At 45.2% G+C, this 16,172-nt stretch overlaps 1 protein-coding gene across 7 annotated transcripts in view; it reads right to left on the reverse strand.

The window, feature by feature from the left end:
- LOC110523332 (calcium/calmodulin-dependent protein kinase type II subunit beta) overlaps positions 1 to 16,172 on the reverse strand; it is a 64,241-nt gene that overhangs the window by 21,574 nt on the left and 26,495 nt on the right. For 4 of the 7 annotated variants that reach the window (XM_036976944.1, XM_036976942.1, XM_036976940.1 and 1 more), the window contains exons 12-14: positions 5,126 to 5,174; positions 4,414 to 4,485; positions 2,850 to 2,884 (exon numbers count right to left, since the gene is read on the reverse strand). In XM_036976944.1, the coding sequence (XP_036832839.1) occupies positions 2,850 to 2,884; positions 4,414 to 4,485; positions 5,126 to 5,174 (156 nt within the window). The remainder of the gene's footprint in view (positions 1 to 2,849; positions 2,885 to 4,413; positions 4,486 to 5,125; positions 5,175 to 16,172) is intronic. The other 3 variants (XM_036976943.1, XM_036976941.1, XM_036976939.1) reach the window with 1 other exon arrangement.

A 16,172-nucleotide genomic window follows, 5' to 3' on the forward strand; every position in this document is an offset into this window, starting at 1 on the left:
TTACCATAAACAATCAAACCTTACCATAAACAATCAAACCTTACTGCAAACAATCAAACCTTACTGCAAACAATCAAACCTTACCATAAACAACCAAACCTTACCATAAACAACCAAACCTTACTATAAGCAACCAAACCTTACTATAAACAACAAAACCTTACCGTAAACAACCAAACCTTACCATAAACAACCAAACCTTACCATAAACAACCAAACCTTACTGCAAACAATCCAACCTTACTATAAACAATCAAATTTTACCATAAACAACCAAACCTTACCATAAACAACCAAACCTTACCATAAACAACCAAACCTTACCATAAACAACCAAACCTTACCATAAACAACCAAACCTTACCCTAAACAACCAAACCTTACCAGAAACAACCAAACCTTACCAGAAACAACCAAACCTTACCAGAAACAACCAAACCTTACCATAAAACCTTACTATAAACAACCAAACCTTATTATAAACAAACAAACCTTACCATAAACAACCAAACCTTACCATAAACAACCAAACCTTACCGCAAACAACCAAACATTACTGCAAACAATCCAACCTTACTATAAACAACCAAACCTTACCATAAACAACCAAACCTTACCATAAACAACCAAACCTTACCATAAACAACCAAACCTTACCATAAAACCTTATTATAACAACCAAACCTTACCATAAACAACCAAACCTTACTATAAACAATCACATTTTACCATAAACAACCAAACCTTACCATAAACAACCAAACCTTACCATTATCAACCAAACCTTACCCTAAACAACCAAACCTTACCATAAACAACCAAACCTTACCATAAACAATCAAACCTTACTATAAGCAACCAAACCTTACTATAAACAACCAAACCTTACTATAAACAACCAAACCTTACCATAAACAATAAAACATTACCATAAACAATCAAACCTTACTGCAAACAATCAAACCTTACCATAAACAACCAAACCTTACCATAAACAACCAAACCTTACTATAAACAACCAAACCTTACTATAAACAACCAAACCTTACCATAAACAATAAAACATTACCATAAACAATAAAACCTTACTGCAAACAATCAAACCTTACCATAAACAACCAAACCTTACCATAAACAACCAAACCTTACTATAAACAACCAAACCTTACTATAAACAACCAAACCTTACCATAAACAACCAAACCTTACCCTAAACAACCAAACCTTACCCTAAACAACCAAACCTTACCCTAAACAACCAAACCTTACTATAAACAACCAAACCTTACCATAAACAACCAAACCTTACCATAAAACCTTATTATAACAACCAAACCTTACCATAAACAACCAAACCGTACTATAAACAATCACATTTTACCATAAACAACCAAACCTTACCATAAACAACCAAACCTTACCATTATCAACCAAACCTTACCCTAAACAACCAAACCTTACCATAAACAACCAAACCTTACCATAAACAACCAAACCTTACTATAAGCAACCAAAGCTTACTATAAACAACCAAACCTTACTATAAACAACCAAACCTTACCATAAACAATCAAACCTTACCATAAACAATCAAACCTTACTGCAAACAATCAAACCTTACTGCAAACAATCAAACCTTACTATAAACAACCAAACCTTACCATAAACAACCAAACCTTACTATAAACAACCAAACCTTACCATAAACAACCAAACCTTACCCTAAACAACCAAACCTTACCCTAAACAACCAAACCTTACCCTAAACAACCAAACCTTACTATAAACAACCAAACCTTACCATAAACAACCAAACCTTACCATAAAACCTTATTATAACAACCAAACCTTACCATAAACAACCAAACCTTACCATAACAACCAAACCCTACCATAAACAACCAAACCCTACCATAAACATGACTATTGGAGTCTACTGTACACATCCATTGCTGTCCTGAGAGTTTGACCTATAGAGGTCTATAGAACAGCGTATGTTATATCTATGGTGGGTTTGACCGCTGACAGTGCACATGAATAGAACATTTTAACTACATAGCTAAAGTAACTGAAGCTACAGTGCATCAGACTACGCTGGATAGTCAGACTAATAGGCTACACACACACACAAACAGCTGACACGCAGTGTACACAACGAGCAGTAATAAACACACACTCACACCCAAACAGCATGCCCACAAAACACAATACAACACCACATAACACTGCCAATTGTAGGAGGTGGGAGAGAATAATAGAGAGAAGAGAGAGGAGAAGAGCGAGATGAGAAGAGAGGAGAGGAGAAGATAGGAGAAGAGAGAGGAGAAGAGAGACAGGATAAGAGAGATGAAAAGAGAGATGAGGAGAAGATAGGAGAAGAGAGAGGAGAAGAGAGAGGAGAAGAGAGTAGAGAAGAGAGATGAGGAGAGAGGGGAGAAGAGAGATGAGAAGAGAGAGGAGAAGAGAGAGGAGAAGAGAGAGGAGAAGAGAGAGGAGAAGAGAGATGAGAAGAGAGATGAGGAGAAGAGAGATTAAGAGAGAGGAGAAGACAAGAGAGAAGAGAAGAGAGTGGAGAAGAGAGAAGAGTGGAGAAGAGAAGAGAGATGAGAAGAGAAGAGAGAAGAGAGATGAGAAATAAGAAGAGAAGAGAGATGAGAAGAGAGATGAGAAGAGAAGAGAGATGAGAAGAGAAGAGAGATGAGAAGAGAAGAGAGATGAGAAGAGAGCTGAGAAGAGAAGAGAGATGAGAAGAGAGCTGAGAAGAGAAGAGAGATGAAAAGAGAGATGAGAAGAGAAGAGAGATGAAAAGAGAGATGAGAAGGGAGGATACACGTGTTTATGTATCTTACCTTGACGTCAGCCTTCTTGTTGAGGAGACTCTTGGCTGCCAAGGAGATTGAGAAGACACTCTCAGAGGGTAGAGTAGTCATCCTACACACTCTATTGCTAAAACACACCTCACACACACACGCACAAGTGTCGACACCTAGCTATCCCCAAGCTAGCTAACACACACACACTAAACTAACCTAAACCCTCTCTCACACACACAGAACTCTCGAAAGCGAACACACTGAAACGCCAAACTCTAAACAGTGCCAACACACCCACTAAAGCTCATACACACACAAACTACTGTAAACCCCTACAAACGAGCACACTAAAACATTTAGAATCGCACACACACACACATTCTCACTGAGACAACAGTGATCTACTTTGTACTGTAACTATCTCTCATAAACCCCCCCCCCCACACACACACACACACACACAAGCACACACATTCATACACACACATGCACAAAAACCTCTATCCAACTGACACTCATTAACCCTGAACCTGAACCACTGCCCAAAGCAAGGGATCAGCACAGTCCATCAGGGATAGCACACACACGCACGCACACACACACATACACACACACACAGGGGATTAGAGGTGAAAGTGTAGTGGAATATGAAATGGAGAAGCAGGTGTATAATAATGGTTTTGTTCATCTCTGCGGCAGGTGGGATTCATTCAGATTAACATTAGGGGATTCCTCACCAGGAAAATAATACAGGAATATAATTCAGTAAGGAGAGCCATGTAAATGATGATACACAAACACTTTACATTACAATATAAACTGATCATAAACACACACACTCATAAATGCTTGCAGGAAGGTTTATGAATCTTTCTGTATTAATAACCAGAGGCGGGGGGGGGGGGGGGGGGGGGGGGAAGAGAGAGAGAGAGAGAGAGAGAGAGAGAGAGAGAGAGAGAGAGAGAGAGAGAGAGAGAGAGAGACAGACAGACAGACAGACATAGATAGAGTGAGAGAGTGAGCAAGTGAGCGAGATAGAGAGGTGAGAACACAGGAAGCTCTGGTGCTGACACTGATTAATCACCATAGCAACACATAACTTTTGAGTGGGAGGAGAATCCTCAGCTTTGGCCTGGAAGAGTCTGAACACAGAAAGAACTATCTCTTTATCTCTCCACAGCTTGTATCTCACACACATCAAAGACACCTCACACACACCTCACATACTGCTCATGAGGGACAAAACACAGGCAGAAAATGTTAAACAAAAAAGGACTCCAGCCCAAAGATACAAAAGACAAAAGCATGTTAGAGAGAGGGAGGGAGGGAGGGAGGGAGGGAGGGTAGATAGACACGCCATGTATGCTGCTTCATTCATTAAAGGGGGGAGAGGAGGATAAATAGAGCAGAGAGGGAAAGAGGGAGGGAGGGAGGGAGGGAGGGAGGATAGAGAGGTGGTGCAGGAGAGGAAGGACAAAAGGAGTGCAAAAGGGAAGGATGAGGAAGGAAGTGCGAGGGAGAGGAGATAAGAAGAAGAGAGGAGAGACAGTATAATTGTGTAACAGGAGGAGGTATAGAAGCGAGGGATGGAAGAAGATACCTTGCTCCACTATCCCAGCAGCAGTTGCAGGAACAGTAGTGATTGACGCAGGAGATGTAGACTGTCTACCGACTGACACAGAGAGAGCGAGAGAGAGAGAGAAAGACAGAGAGCAAGTGAAAGCAAAGGACAGAAAAGGGGAAGGAGTGAGGGAAGAGAAGAGAGGAGAGTGTCAGCGTGTCAGTGTGAAGAGTATGCCAGATTGAAGTCATATTACCCAAGTCCCAGTTAAGTTTCATCAAAGTGAGTCAAGGGCAAAAACATTTCAACATAAAACAAATCTATGTGATGATGTTGAATCAGTGTAAAAAGTAATCAACGTCAGGGAATTTCATATTTTTTTCACCATCTTTTAACCTAAATCCAATGACATGGTGACATCTGTTTCTCTCTCACCCCTCTTACCTTGGTCGGCAGACACTGTGTTCGTCCAGAGGAACAGGGACATGTTATGAACCATGCAGCTTACCATTGTAATCAAACTTAGTCCTTCATAATGGGAGACTAAAGTCTTCACCCGATCAGTTTGTGATAATGACAACATCTCATGACATTTTTTTTTTGTGCTTGTGGAGAGCGAGAGAAAGAGAGCAAGTGCATGTGTCTCTGTGTGTGTGTGTGTGCGTGTGTGTTTGTGTGCACACGTGGTTGTCTGTGGCGTGCATGCATGCGTGTGTGTGCATGCGTGTAAGTGTTTATGTATGACACACACATTTACCAGAGAAATTCCTCGTCACCAGCATTGCAGTTAGGACGGCTCCCTATGGACAGAAGAGAGAGAGAGAGTATTGAATTGAGAGAGGACTATTACAGACCCTTTCCATTCACCAGGAAGACCACTTATAACCCACTCATACTATTGTAGTTAAAGATTTTATCAATGAACATTAAAGAGATTCTTCGGTACTTTTGCATACTTTTTAGCCAGTAGTTCTCAAAGTAATCCCCACTAGCCAAAAGTGGTCCCCGACAATGTGCAGTTATGTGCACCACGCCACTGCTCTCTCTTACTCTGCTGTGTGTATCTTGCTAGCTTTTTATTTATTTGTATTTATTTAACTAGCTAGCTGTTAAAATGGTGAGAAGCTGAAGCCCATTGCCTGAAACTCGAATTGCTAGGGGGCTGGCCCACTAGGGATGGGGGTCTGAAATAATTGTACTATTCGAATAGTGCCATGAAGTTTTGTTGGATATCCTAGCTAGGCTAATTGTAGCTAGTTAGGCTAATTGTAGAGAGCTAGGCTTATTGTAACTAGCTAGGCTGATTGTAGCTAGCTAGGCTGATTGTGCTTAACTAGGCTAATTGTAGCTACTTAGGCTAATTGTAGCGAGCTAGGCTAATTGTAACTAGCTAGGCTAATTGTGGCTACATGCTGCACTTTCTCTCCAATCCCATTCAGAGAAAACAACAGCATGCATACCTGTTGGTTGCTCGTTGTAGCCTACTCCTTCTCATTTCGCAAACTGTTAATTCCGTAATTTTAATGCATTTTGTATTGCATTAGATTAAATCTCACTCCACTCGCTACACATTGAGCCTCTTTGCCGCTTTAATTGGCCAACATTAACAATAAGCAACCGTGCACGTCATATAAACTACATTGAAAAGTTTGTTGTGTTATTAAATTAATAATTTCAAATGACGTGGTATTTCCTTGTATGTAACAACGTCACATGGATATTTTTACTTTATTTAAAAAAAGCTTTTTTAATATTAATAGGCTTGTAATATATATTTTTCATGACAAAAACTATTCAAATCCTAATGTGAGTTCTAATATTTTAATAACTGTGCACATCCCTATGGCCCATGTGTGGGTAAATGTAGGGAAAATGGCACCACACAGCATCCAGAAAACAGTTGATTTCAAACTTGGAATTTTGTGGCTAATTTAAGTTATATTATGCATGTATGAACTACACATTAACACATCCAGCCCAAGGCGGGAGGTTTAAAGAATACTTAGTAGAAGTTCCGTAACATGTCTTTAACCAACTAAGAGCATGTGTGATCACGGTAGAATATCCGTAACATGTATTTAACCAGCTAAGAGCATGTGTGATCACGGTAGAAGTTCCGTAACATGTCTTTAACCAACTAAGAGCATGTGTGATCACGGTAGAAGTTCCGTAACATGTCTTTAACCAACTAAGAGCATGTGTGCTCACGGTAGAATATCCGTAACATGTATTTAACCAGCTAAGAGCATGTGTGATCACGGTAGAAGTTCCGTAACATGTCTTTAACCAACTAAGAGCATGTGTGATCACGGTAGAAGTTCCGTAACATGTCTTTAACCAACTAAGAGCATGTGTGATCACGGTAGAAGATCCGTAACATGTCTTTAACTAACTAAGAGCATGTGTGATCATGGTAGAAGATCCGTAACATGTCTTTAACCAACTAAGAGCATGTGTGATCACGGTAGAAGATCCGTAACATGTCTTTAACTAACTAAGAGCATGTGTGATCACGTGGACACCATACAATAAGAATGGCTAGCCTGTGTACACACATACACTAACAGGCTGTGTTTCTTGTGTGTGTGTTCCTTCCTTTCCAGATGCAGCAGTATTATCGATCCACTCCTCATGACATATAGCCTTGGTCTCAAACACACACTCCCCGCCTTCCAAATGGCAACCTATTCCCTATATAGTACGTACACTACGGACCCTATAGACCCTGGGAAAAAGTAGTGCACTATATAGGGAATATGGCACCATTTATTCCCAGTGTAACATACATGAACCAGTCTGTTCCAGCTCATCTAAACATACTAGCAGAATCCATATGTCTGGCCATATCATCCAGACATCATCCTCTATGAATAGAGAAAGGCACCAATCCATCTATCATGGCATGGGAGATATGGAGGGAGAGAGAGATGGAGGGGAGGGAGAGAGAGAGATAGAGAGGAGGGAGAGAGAGATGGATGGGAGGGAGAGAGAGATAGGGAGGAGGGAGAGAGAGAGATAGACAGGAGGGAGAGAGAGATGGATGGGAGGGAGAGAGAGATAGAGAGGAGGGAGAGATATGAATGGGAGGGAGGGAGGGAGAGAGAGAGAGATGGAGGGGAGTGAGAGAGAGAGCAAGGGAGGGGAGGGAGAGAGAGAGCGAGAGAGGAGGGAGAGAGCGAGAGAGGAGAGAGAGAGAGAGAGAGAGGAGGGAGAGAGAGATAGGTGGAAGGGAGGGAGAGAGATATGGAGGCGAGGGAGAGAGCGATGGAGGGGAGGGAGAGAGAGATAGAGAGGAGGGAGCGATGGAGGGGAGGGAGAGAGAGAGAGATAGAGAGGAGGGAGAGAGAGAGAGAGAGATAGAGAGGAGGGACAGAGAGATAGAGCGGAGGGGGAGAGAGAGAGAGAGAGAGAGAGGAGGGAGAGAGAGATGGAGAGGAGGGAGAGAGAGATGTAGGGGAGGGAGAGAGAGATGGAGGGGAAGGAGAGAGAGATATGGAGGCGAGGGAGAGAGGGGGGGTGAAGGGAGGAGAGAGAGATATTGAGGGGAGGGAGAGAGAGGGAGAAGGGAGGAGACAGGGAGATAGAGGGGAGAGAGAGATGTAGGGGGGTGAGAGAGAGAGAGAGAGCTACAGATAGAGGGAGAGAGAGATAGAGAGGAGGGAGAGAGAGATGTAGGGGGGTGAGAGAGACATAGAGAGAGAGAGCTACAGAGAAAGAGAGAGAGAGAGAGAGAGAGAGAAAGAGAGAGAGAGAGAGAGAAAGAAAGAGAGAGAGAGAGAGAGCTACAGAAAGAGAGAGAGAGAGAGAGAGAGAGAGAGAGAGAGAGAGAGAGAGAGTAACAGAGAAAGAGAGAGAGAGAGAGAGAGAGAGAGAGCTACAGAGAAAGAGAGAGAGAGAGAGAGAGTGCTACAGAGAAAGAGAGAGAGAGAGAGCTACAGAGAAAGAGAGAGAGAGAGAGAGCTATAGAGCTATAGAGAGACAGAGGTCATGAGCAGATAAGCTCCTGCATTTTTCAGCATGTTCTTTAAAAGGATAGATTTCGAGTTAGATAAAGTTAGATTTTTTGGTAGGGACATTACAGGATTCCACCCTCCACAACATAACCTTCACTCCAAATCAAAACTCAAAACCTACAACCTGATGTTGGACAGAATTACCTAGAAGGCTTACAACTACCAAAAAATATTATTATTATTGTTCCCTTTTTGCTGACTGTTATGAAATTGGGAACATAAGCAACCTTATCGTCCACGCAGACCATCCCCTGGCATTCCACATTGCTATATCATATATCATGAGTTACCGATGGGTGGAAACTCATGATACTAGACAACGAGGACTCTGAGTCAGCTAATATAAATCTCTAGAAGTCTGGAACAGTATTGGTACAGGGAAACCGCAAACAGTTTCAGCTGGACTTTCACCTAATCAAAGAAATAGCTCAGTAGGAGAAGCTCTCCGTTGAGAAAGACACCCCCACCCCGAGCGGGTCAGACCAGCCCTCTTCATTACATAAACCCACAGATGAGCAACCCCAAGTGGAAAGTCAACCTCCCATCACAGAGTACTATTCCCTCATTGAAATAAGGGATAAATTCACCCAGCTGGAGGTAAGGCAAGTGGAGCTGGAACAGCAGGTGATTACACTCCAGTCAGCACAGACCCAGACAACAGTCCAGCACAACAACAACCCCTTAAACAGACCCAGACAACAGTCCAGCACAACAACAACCCCTTAACCAGACCCAGACAACAGTCCACCACAACAACAACCCCTTAACCAGACCCAGACAACAGTCCAGCACAACAACAACCTCTTAACCAGACCCAGACAACAGTCCAGCACAACAACAACCCCTTAACCAGACCCAGACAACAGTCCAGCACAACAACAACCCCTTAACCAGACCCAGACAACAGTCCATCACAACAACAACCCCTTAACCAGACCCAGACAACAGTCCAGCACAACAACAACCCCTTAACCAGACCCAGACAACAGTCCAGCACAACAACAACCCCTTAACCAGACCCAGACAACAGTCCACCACAACAACAACCCCTTAACCAGACCCAGACAACAGTCCACCACAACAACAACCCCTTAACCAGACCCAGACAACAGTCCAGCACAACAACAACCCCTTAACCAGACCCAGACAACAGTCCAGCACAACAACAACCCCTTAACCAGACCCAGACAACAGTCCAGCACAACAACAACCCCTTAACCAGACCCAGACAACCGTCCACCACAACAACAACCCCTTAACCAGACCCAGACAACAGTCCAGCACAACAACAACCCCTTAACCAGACCCAGACAACAGTCCAGCACAACAACAACCCCTTAACCAGACCCAGACAACAGTCCACCACAACAACACCCCTTAACCAGACCCAGACAACAGTCCACCACAACAACAACCCCTTAACCAGACCCAGACAACAGTCCACCACAACAACAACCCCTTAACCAGACCCAGACAACAGTCCAGCACAACAACAACCCCTTAACCAGACCCAGACAACAGTCCAGCACAACAACAACCCCTTAACCAGACCCAGACAACAGTCCAGCACAACAACAACCCCTTAACCAGACCCAGACAACAGTCCAGCACAACAACAACCCCTTAACCAGACCCAGACAACAGTCCAGCACAACAACAGCCCCTTAACCAGACCCAGACAACAGTCCAGCACAACAACAACCCCTTAACCAGACCCAGACAACCGTCCACCACAACAACAACCCCTTAACCAGACCCAGAGTGCTGGAGGTGGAGAGGGACATATCTGCACTCTGGACTGTAGTGAGACAACATCTACAGGAGAAAGAGCAGGAGAACAGAGCACTAGAGGAGAGGATCAGACTGCTGGAGGATAGGGTTAGGGGGTGGCGTGTGACAGAGAACAACCCATTAGATAGGTGGCCACCCCCGCAGACAAGCCAGCAGAACAGCCCACCTCAGCTCCCGACAAAAGTTGCAACACCACAGCAGAACAGTCCACCCCAGACCCCGACAAAAGTTGCGACACCACAGCAGAACAGTCCACCCCAGACCCTGACCACATTGACATCACAGCAGAACAGTCCACCCCAGACCCTGACCACATTGACATCACAGCAGAACAGTCCACCCCAGACCCTGACCACGTTGACATCACAGCAGAACAGTCCACCCCAGACCCTGACCACGTTGACATCACAGCGGGACAGTCCACCCCAGACCCTGACCATGTTGACATCACAGCGGGACAGTCCACCCCAGACCCTGACCACGTTGACATCACAGCAGAACAGTCCACCCCAGACCCCGACAAAAGTTGCGACACCACAGCAGAACAGTCCACCCCAGACCCTGGCCACATTGACATCACAGCAGAACAGTCCACCCCAGACCCTGACCACGTTGACATCACAGCAGAACAGTCCACCCCAGACCCTGACCACGTTGACATCACAGCAGAACAGTCCACCCCAGACCCTGACCACGTTGACATCACAGCAGAACAGTCCACCCCAGACCCTGACCACATTGACATCACAGCAGAACAGTCCACCCCAGACCCTGACCACGTTGACATCACAGCAGAACAGTCCACCCCAGACCCTGACCACGTTGACATCACAGCGGGACAGTCCACCCCAGACCCTGACCACGTTGACATCACAGCAGAACAGTCCACCCCAGACCCTGACCACGTTGACATCACAGCAGAACAGTCCACCCCAGACCCTGACCACGTTGACATCACAGCAGAACAGTCCACCCCAGACCCTGACCACGTTGACATCACAGCGGGACAGTCCACCCCAGACCCTGACCACGTTGACATCACAGCGGGACAGTCCACCCCAGACCCTGACCACGTTGACATCACAGCGGGACAGTCCACCCCAGACCCTGACCATGTTGACATCACAGCGGGACAGTCCACCCCAGACCCTGACCACGTTGACATCACAGCAGAACAGTCCACCCCAGACCCTGACCACGTTGACATCACAGCGGGACAGTCCACCCCAGACCCTGACCACGTTGACATCACAGCAGAACAGTCCACCCCAGACCCTGACCACGTTGACATCACAGCAGAACAGTCCACCCCAGACCCTGACCACGTTGACATCACAGCGGGACAGTCCACCCCAGACCCTGACCACGTTGACATCACAGCGGGACAGACAAATGAAGAATGAAGAACCCCAACAAATGAAGAACCCCAAGCCCAGAGGATCCCACCCCCTCTGAGCAACCCCCGTCATAGCCCTCCTGACAACCCACCCACCCCCCACACACACACCCACTGAGGACAAACACAAGACACAGATTGTATTCCTTATGGACTCAAACAGGAAATATATACAAGAAAACATTTTTTTTCCCAAACACAGGGTGTCTAAACTCTGGTGTCCAAACACACAGCGCACCCCAGACCTTCTGTCTGAGGACTAACTAGGGTCACCCAGCCACATAATAATACACACAGGCACATACAACCTGAGAGCACAGCAGGAAAGGCACAGCACTCAAGTGAGTGATTGAAAACGCTTATTCTACTATCTCCACCCTGCTACCACAAAAAGATTTCCACCCTGCTACCATACAGCGGGTAAACGCAAGTATTTCCCGTGACTGTGCCTCAAACCCATTGTTTTCTTGGCCCTCCACTCCACCCTGGACTTGAACAGCTTTTACGACCAGGTCCACCTATACAAGGCAGCAGTGCCCAGACCCTAAAGAACATCGCTCACAAACGCAGCCCCAGTACGCAAGTATAAACACCACGGGACCATACAGCCGTCATACCGCTCAGGAAGGAGGCGCGTTCTGTCTCCTAGAGATGAACATACTTTGGTGCGAAAAGTGCAAATCAATCCCAGAACAACAGCAAAGGACCTTGTGAAGATGCTGGAGGAAACAGGTACAAAAGTATCTATATCCACAGTAAAACGAGTCCTATATCGACATAACCTGAGGGCCGCTCAGCAAGGAAGAAGCCACTGCTCCAAAACTGCCATAAAAAAGCCAGACTACGGTTTACAACTGCACATAGGGACAAGGATCATACTTTTTGGAGAAATGTCCTCTGGTCTGATGAAACAAAAATAGAACTGTTTGGCCACAATGACCATCATTATGTTCGAAGAAAAAAGGGGGAGGCTTGCAAGCTGAAGGACACCATCCCAAACGTGGAGCACAGGGGTGGCAGCATCATGTTGTGGGGTGCTTTGCTGCAGGAGGGACTGGTGCACTTCACAAAATAGATGGCATCATGGGGTAGGAAAATTATGTGAATATATTGAAGCAACATCTCAAGACATCAGTCAGGAAGTTAAAGCTTGGTTGCAAATGGGTCTTCCAAATGGACAATGACACCAAGCATATTTCCAAAGTTGTAGCAAAATGGCTTAAGGACAACAAAGTCAAGGTATTGGAGTGGCCATCACAAAGCCCTGACCTCAATCCTATAGAACATTTGTGGGCAGAACTGAAAAAGCGTGTGCGAGCAAGGAAGCCTACAAACCTGACTCAGTTATTCCAGCTCTGTCAGGAGGAATGGGCCAAAATGCACCCAACTTATTGTGGGAAGCTTGTGGAAGGCTACCTGAAACATTTGATCCAAGTTAAACAATTGAAAGGTAATGCTACCAAATACTAATTGAGTGCATGTAAACTTCTGACCCACAGGGAATGTGATGAAAGAAATACAAGCTGAAATAAATAATTCTCTCTTCTATTATTCTGACATTTCACATTCTTAAAAAAAAGTGGTAAACCTAACTGACCTAAGACAGGGAATTATTACTAGGATTACATGTCAGAAATTGTGAAAAACTGAGTTTAAATGTATTTGGCTAAGGTGTATGTATGTATGTATGTATGTATGCTAAGGTGTATAGAGTTCAGTGTGTCAAATCGGAGGGCCTGTTGTCCGGACCTCTGACAGTCTCTATGGGTGTGCCACAGGGTTCAATTCTCGGGCCGACTCTCTTTTCTGTATACATCAATGATGTTGCTCTTGCTGCTGGTGATTCTCTGATCCACCTCTACGCAGACGACACCATTCTGTATACTTCTGGCCCCTCCTTGGACACTGTGTTAACTAACCTCCAGACGAGCTTCAATGCCATACAACTCTCCTTCTGTGGCCTCCAACTGCTCTTAAACGCAAGTAAAACTAAATGCATGCTTTTCAATCGAGCACTGCCCGCACCTGCTCGCCCGTCCAGCATCACCACTCTGGACGGCTCTGACTTAGAATACGTGGACAACTACAAATACCTGGGTGTCCAGACTCACAAGAAGCATCTCCAATCCCAAATTAAATCTAGAATCGGTTTCCTATATCGCAACAAAGCATCCTTCACTCATGCTGCCAAACATACCCCCGTAAAACTGACCATCCTAACGATCCTCGACTTCGGTGATGTCATCTATAAAATAGCCTCCAACACTCTACTCAACAAACTGGATGCAGTCTATCACAGTGCCATCCGTTTTGTCACCAAAGCCCCATACACTACCCACCATTGCGACCTGTACGCTCTCGTTGGTTGGCCCTCGCTTCATACTCGTCGCCAAACCCACTGGCTACAGGTTATCTACAAGTCTCTGCTAGGTAAAGCCCCGCCTTATCTCAGCTCACTGGTATAGCAGCACCCTCTCCTAGCACGCGCTCCAGCAGGTATATCTCACTGGTCACCTCCAAAGCCAATTCTCTCCAAGATCGCATAGCAGTTCAGACGTCTTTTGTCCTCTTCTTGTCGTGTCCTGTATATATATATATATTTACAACTTTTTTCACATACATTTTATTTTTATTTTCCATCAACTCATCTTCTAAACACTCTCCTGCAACCAGCCTCACCAATTTATATTTATAAAAAATTATTATTTACCTCAGATCTGTAATCCTCCAAGAAGCTAGCCAGAAACTCCAAGAAGCTAGCCAGAAACTAGCCAGAAGCTAGCCAGGAGCTAGCCCAGAAGCTAATCCAGAAGCTAATCAGAAGCTAGTTAGCTTCTTTACTGGCAAATCGTTAGTATTCAGCTAACCACGGTTTGTGGTCATCAGCTATCCTTTAGCTCGAAAATCTATCGCCAGTTTTGTACGGCGCAGCGTGGCTCGGAACGGAACATACCGGACCAATTTTTCTCTCCATGTCCCTGGATTTCAACTGCTCTCTGGACATTCATACCCGGATCTCACAGCTAGCTAGCTGCTATCCGTGTGACAGTCGGCTTTCGTCGATTCCGGAGCAAACATCGATTGTTCCGGTGCTAGCCAGCTCCGTCAATCACTCCTGAGTTCCATCATTCACTCCTGGGCTGCAGTCACCTATCCGGACCCGTTTCACTGCCTACGCGGAGCCCCACCGGGCCTTCACAACTGGACTGCCGACGTTATCTACCTGAAGGAGATCCGGCTGGCTCCTCTGTCGCGACGTTACCTGAACGCCCATCTGCGGCCCGCTAACCGTTAGCTGTCTTACCGGCTGCTATCTGAATAGACAATCGGACAATTTATTTATTTTTATTATTATTATGTTTTCTTCTCGGGCCTCTATAACTATATCTATTGTTCTTATTTTTGTTGTTGTTGTGTGATTTGGATTAATCCCCTCTACCTCACGGAACCCCACTAACCTACTGACCGAACGCAAGAGGTGGCTAACAACAGACTCCATCCTATGCTAGCTTGCTACCGGTTGGCTTGGCTAGCTGTCTAAATCGCCGTGACCCTCAACCAACCTCTCCACTCACTGGACCCTTTTGATCACTCGACTAAGCATGCCTCTCCTTAATGTCAATATGTCTTGTCCATTCTGGTTAGTGTTTATTGGCTTATTTCACTGTAGAGCCTCTAGTCCTGCTCACTATACCTTATCCAACCTATTAGTTCCACCACCCACACATGCAATGACATCTCCTGGTTTCAATGATGTTTCTAGAGACAATATCTCTCTCTTCATCACTCAATACCTAGGTTTACCTCCACTGTATTCACATCCTACCTTACCTTTGTCTGTACATTATACCTTGATGCTATTTTATCGCCCCCAGAAACCTCCTTTTACTCTCTGTTCCAGACGTTCTAGACGACCAATTCTTATTGCTTTTAGTCGCACCCTTATTCTACTCCTCCTATGTTCCTCTGGCGATGTAGAGGTGAATCCAGGCCCTGCAGTGCCTAGCTCCATAGCCTGCAGAGTTCTGTCCTACTATCCAGGTCTGTACCCAAACAATTTGAACTTCTACTTTTAAAAATCCACCTCTCTAAAAACAAGTCTCTCACCGTTGCCGCCTGCTATAGACCACCCTCTGCCCCCAGCTGTGCTCTGGACACCATATGTGAACTGATTGCCCCCCATCTATCTTCAGAGCTCGTGCTGCTAGGCGACCTAAACTGGAACATGCTTAACACCCCAGCCATCCTACAATCTAAACTTGATGCCCTCAATCTCACACAAATTATCAATGAACCTACCAGGTACCTCCCCAAAGCCTTAAACATGGGCACCCTCATAGATATCATCCTAACCAACTTCCCCTCTAAATACACCTCTGCTGTCTTCAACCAAGATCTCAGCGATCACTGCCTCATTGCCTGCATCCGTAATGGGTCAGCGGTCAAACGACCTCCTCTCATCACTGTAAAACGCTCCCTGAAACACTTCAGCGAGCAGGCCTTTCTAATCGACCTGGCCGGGGTATCCTGGAAGGATATTGACCTCATCCCGTCAGTAGAGGATGCCTGGATATTTTTTTTAAATGCCTTCCTAACCA

This window comes from Oncorhynchus mykiss, chromosome 5, assembly GCF_013265735.2.
Source record: "Oncorhynchus mykiss isolate Arlee chromosome 5, USDA_OmykA_1.1, whole genome shotgun sequence".
NCBI classification, from domain to species: Eukaryota; Metazoa; Chordata; class Actinopteri; order Salmoniformes; family Salmonidae; genus Oncorhynchus; species Oncorhynchus mykiss.